The sequence below is a fragment of the Aulonocara sp. 'chitande type north' Nkhata Bay genome, linkage group LG16, assembly GCF_057382095.1.
Source record: "Aulonocara sp. 'chitande type north' Nkhata Bay isolate Kocher_YH1m ecotype deep benthic linkage group LG16, A_spYH_male_GT1.1, whole genome shotgun sequence".
Classification (NCBI taxonomy): Eukaryota; Metazoa; Chordata; class Actinopteri; order Cichliformes; family Cichlidae; genus Aulonocara; species Aulonocara sp. 'chitande type north' Nkhata Bay.
The window spans coordinates 22888071-22892995 of NC_141359.1; the positions used below are offsets into that span (position 1 = coordinate 22888071).

At 40.6% G+C, this 4925-nt stretch overlaps 1 protein-coding gene across 1 annotated transcript; it reads right to left on the reverse strand.

Moving 5' to 3' along the window:
- Positions 1–202: 202 nt before the first annotated feature.
- Positions 203–3192, reverse strand: cnmd (chondromodulin). The gene is made up of 7 exons (XM_086267176.1): positions 3133–3192; positions 2828–2971; positions 2123–2263; positions 1892–2005; positions 1606–1759; positions 1004–1194; positions 203–446 (listed from the first exon to the last, which is right to left on the reverse strand). Exons 1-7 carry the CDS (start codon positions 3190–3192, stop codon positions 219–221), a joined length of 1032 nt encoding a protein of 343 aa, XP_086123302.1. The 3' UTR covers positions 203–218.
- Between the last annotated feature and the right edge of the window lie 1733 nt (positions 3193–4925).

Below are 4925 nucleotides of genomic sequence, written 5' to 3' on the forward strand. Positions count from 1 at the left end.
CTAGTAAGGTGTACCTAATAAAGTGGCTGGTGATGGTATATATGCTACAATAAAAATGGTCACATTGAAACACTTTGCATATCACGCTAGCAGGCATAGCTTTCTGGTAGATGCTAATAAAAAGAGAAATCTGATATTTGTGTGCAGATCTGAAAAAGAAGCTGAGCTGCAAAGCACACATGTGCACACACATTTGCTCACATATGTTGTGTGTTCTTTTACACAACTCCAAAAATGCGTGCCACCCACCAGCGACAAGGCATGATGACTCGACAAGCTACCTGGCACCCTCTGTAGTTGTAAGGCCAAGGCCAGTAGCCCCGCAGAGGCTCACACACTTTCTGGCAGTGAGTGTAGCTGCGTTGGCATTCGGAGCAGCAGATCCCCTGGTGGTCTAACATGGTGTCAAAGGTCAGGGCGCTTTCCTCTCCGGCCCCTCTGCTGCGCTGCATTTAAAGGAACCAATGTTGATTTTTAATAGCAATCGTGTTTAAGAAAAAAAAAAAAAATATATATATTTTTTTAATATTCATTTGCAATTCAAATGTTTTGAAGAACTTCTCATCCTCTCAAGTATGTGACTGCAGTTCTTGAAGGCAGCATGAATTTTTATAACCGGTGGGAGTTTTCACTTCAGTTCATAAGTTCATCAAGTTGGAACGGCAGATATTACCCAAGTGACCTGTAATTACAGCTGCCAGTATGACACCTTAACAACAGCAGCAGTAAGTATGTACCTCCTACAGCCAGCAGAAATACAGGAACCACTTAAACACATTTCCACGCCTTGAACTTCTATCAGTGTGAAAATACATTTAACAAGGCTGCCATCTTCAGAGTCCTGATGTAGTCCTCTATTAAAGTGTTGACAAAACAGAGTGACGTAAATTCATAATGAGCCTTAAAGGGTTGCTTCAAGGCTCTATATAAGCTTCTTGATCAAAAATTCACCAACTCTTGAGACTTGTTTACCATAAACAGCACTGTGGATGAAGAGACTCACTTGATAGGGGTTTTCGGGGTTGTCTGCTGACCCCACAGCTGACTGCGCCCCCTCCTCCTCTTCTTCCACAACTCTGGAGGTGTCATTCTCTGCGTGACTCACCAGGTCCCCCTCCTCGGCAGCTGCCTCAACCTCCTCCATGTTAAACTGCCGCTTGGCTCGATGCGTGTCTCTCTTTTTCCTCTCCCCATCTGTTAGAGCAGTCGCAAGAGGCAAGAGTATTGGGTCAACATACACAGGAAGCCATACATGTCCTCAGAGCTCAATCCTACATAGCTGGAGCTGTCTCAGATGTCTTGAATAATTAAATTAGCAGCAGTGATATCAAGCAGTCTTGCATATTTCAAGATCATTCTTTTTTAATACAAGACTCTGCGAGTCTTTTTTTGGTGTTGGGCTCTGAATGTGGTGTATGTTCAAGATGTTCGAGTGCTTTTCCAACTTCTAAGACAAGACTGTAAATTTTACAAGTGTGTCAGCAGATAAGCAGGGCAAACATAACTAAGGTTTTAATAAGCAATGAGCAACATGCAGATTGATCGAAGGCCAGTCTTCCTAGATTATGATGCTGTGTACAGCAACTAAACAGAACAGAAGGAAACCTTTTAGATATGTCGGTCTGAGCCAGTAAATGGGAAGCTCCCCACAAAGATCCAGAATTTTCTTGCTCAGAAACCTGGTGTCCTTCAGCGGCTGCTCTGCTGCAACCCAAATAAGGAACTCCTCATCAAAGCTCACTGGCATTAATTCATCTGTCTGACAGAGGGCGAAAAAAAGACAGACAATGTCCTTGAATTACTTTGAAGGAAAAAGAAATTTAAGCTGTAATCTCTCTCCTTTTTTTTCTTTTCAATATACAACGGTCTGTATCAAGTAGTTTGCACGTACCAGGTCAAACATCACCATCTCTTTGTCGTGAGCTCCCATGGGAGGAAGTTTGGCTTTGATTTGGGATTTTATATAGCACTTGTCTCCTCCAAAGAAGCGGATTCCAGTCACTCCCTGCACCAAATCACAGAGATGCCATGTTTACACTCAAGGCTTTGCGACTTTGCTAAGCACACAGAAGGTCTCAGCTGAGCTACCTTGGGAAGCGAGAACAAGGACAAACTTACTCACAATTTGAAAGTCATGAATTTCCACAGCTTCCTCAGCTCCACTCCCGGTTTTAAATCTCTCAAGATTGTTGTCAGAATCAATTTCCATGGAGCCCTCCCTCACCTCCCCGTTGATGTTCATACTGTAATGAACATTATAAACCTGGCAGCATTCAAAGTGGGATGTTAAAATGACTGATTAGTCGAGTTATGTAAATGACACAGTAGCGAACACGAGAGAAGAGAGATAGAAAACAAGCTTCACGTTGCTTGTGTTATTCCCCAGCACAGTCATCAGTCACAAAATCCTCTGTAGTTTTACCACACTGAGAATTTGAGTAAAGCACCACAGGAGATGCTGTTACAGACCTTGATGGGGATGTTTGCCCTACAGGTGAGCTCATTAGTACACAAATAAACATTACACTATTTCTTATAAGATGGAAATGAATTCCAGGATCAATTTATGTAGTTTCTATGTGTTGCAAACAAAATTAAAGATGCATTTTTACAGTCCGAATTGTGATGGTTGTTGACGGCGCTTCCAAGAGATTAATATACATATCACAGAGCTGAAAACAACCATGCCCATTTAAATTTCCATCATTAAAGGATTCTGAAAAGTACTCGCGGCGTGCTCCTCACCAAAAGCATCCCTGTCACATTCACTCACAGATATTTGTTATTGAAGGGGCAATGCAATAACTACCTTTTTTTCAACGCTTACATTTTTATCGCTCCCCTTCTGCAGATAGAGAGTAGCCACGGATGCACACAACATTAAAACTGCACCAACAATGACAACCACGGCTCCAAATCTCAGGGGACGGCTGAGTGTAGCAGAGGTTGGTGTGCTGCAGGTGCTTTGTCCCTGAAAGTTCAGAGTAAGCAAAGTAAGAAGTGACACACACACTGAGCCAGGACAAGAGAAACATCCCTGGAAAGCTTTAGGTTTTCCTTAGTCGACAGCTTTATTAAAATGTCACAGATGTCAGTTCTATTTCTAATAAAAAGCTAATAAGGTTTCCTTACCGGAGGCCTGCAGTGCTCAAAACACCAAGATCCACAAGTTGTATTTTGCACTTTTTCCATAATCTCTCTTATTGTGTCTCGTATGAACCGTTCTCTGCTTGCTTCTCCTCCGAGAATAGGTTTGTCCACCAGAAGAGTTTTTTCTAGCCCTTAGGTGTGAATGACGTAGAGTTAATTTACTTCACTTGAGCAAAATTCTTCATCTGACTGTTACCTGTATTTCCATATTGCTCAAAGCAAGGTGGCCACCCTGTGGTATCAAGCTAAAACAAGGCTTAAGCAGCTCTGAGTTCACGACAGACGGACTGGTGCCGTGTTTTATGGACAGGGATGCAATTGTTGGTCAAAGGGATGTTATGTGACCTTTGAGTCAGTGATTGTTTGGAAAAGAATATATAACCTGTCACGACAGCTACAGATGAGGGACAGATTAAAGGAGGGAAAAATGCCTTAAAGTCACTCAGTCGGGTGTTGGTACACTGTGTGACACCACAGTTGCATCAGAATTCCTTTGTGTTACAGGTTTAAATGAACTTAAAACACCTGAGTTTCCTAACGTGTTTGCAGCCGGTTATAATTCTAGACAACGGGGAGTAGCAATTTTAATACATAAAAATGTTAATTTTACAGTACTCGATACAGTTATAGATCCAGAGGGTAGATTTCTAATTATTAAACTATCAATATTGAACAAAAAACTATGTATTGTTAGTATATATGGTCCAAATGTTGATGAACCCTCATTCTTCCACGGTTTTTTTAGTGCACTCTCTGAACACCTTGATTGCACACTCATTCTTGGCGGTGACCTCAACCTTGGACTAAATGAAGAAATGGATAGGCTCAACACAACAGGAACTCAGCGTAATTGGCAGTCCACAAATATAATCAAACAGTATATGAACGACTTTGGTCTTTGCGATGCATGGCGCTCTCTTCACCCCACCAGTAAGGAATATACTTTTTTCTCGCATGTTCATCACTCTTACTCTCGTCTGGATTATCTTTTGGTCAGCAGCTCACTGCTGTGTGACATTTCAGACACTGAGATTCATCCTATAGCTGTCAGCGATCATGCTCCTGTATCTTTAACACTAATGCACAAGAATAATACTACGCCAAGTAAAAACTGGAGATTTAATATATCACTACTTAAAGATGAAGACTTTATTAAATACTTTAAAAAGGAATGGACTTCATATTTAGACTTTAATGACACTCCCGGAATATCTGCTTCTGTTCTATGGGAAGCAGGGAAAGCTGTGATGAGAGGTAAAATAATTTCTTTCTCATCACACAAAAAGAAAGAAGAAAACAAAAATATTCAGGAATTAGAAAAAAACATCAAATCACTAGAAGAAGCCTACGCGTCCCACCAAGATCAGGAAACATTGAACAAAATATGCAAAACAAAACTAGAATTAAATGAAACTATTAATAAAAAAACACAATTCCTTATACAAAGACTTCGCTTGCAGAATTTTGAACACAGTAACAAATCAGGTCGATTTCTAGCAAACCAGCTAAAAATAAATAAATAAAAAATAACTATATGTGCTGCTAAAGATTTATCGGGGAACACAATATATGATCCTGGAAGAATAAACAACATTTTTAGGGACTTCTATGAAACTTTATACTCACCACAAATAAACCCATCTAAAAATGAAATTGATCTGTTTCTTGACAACGTAACTCTTCCAAAATTACTAGACAGTCAAGCAATGGAACTGGATTCGCCACTGACGCCAAGTGAACTCCAGGAAGCCCTGATAAGTATGCCCAATAATAAG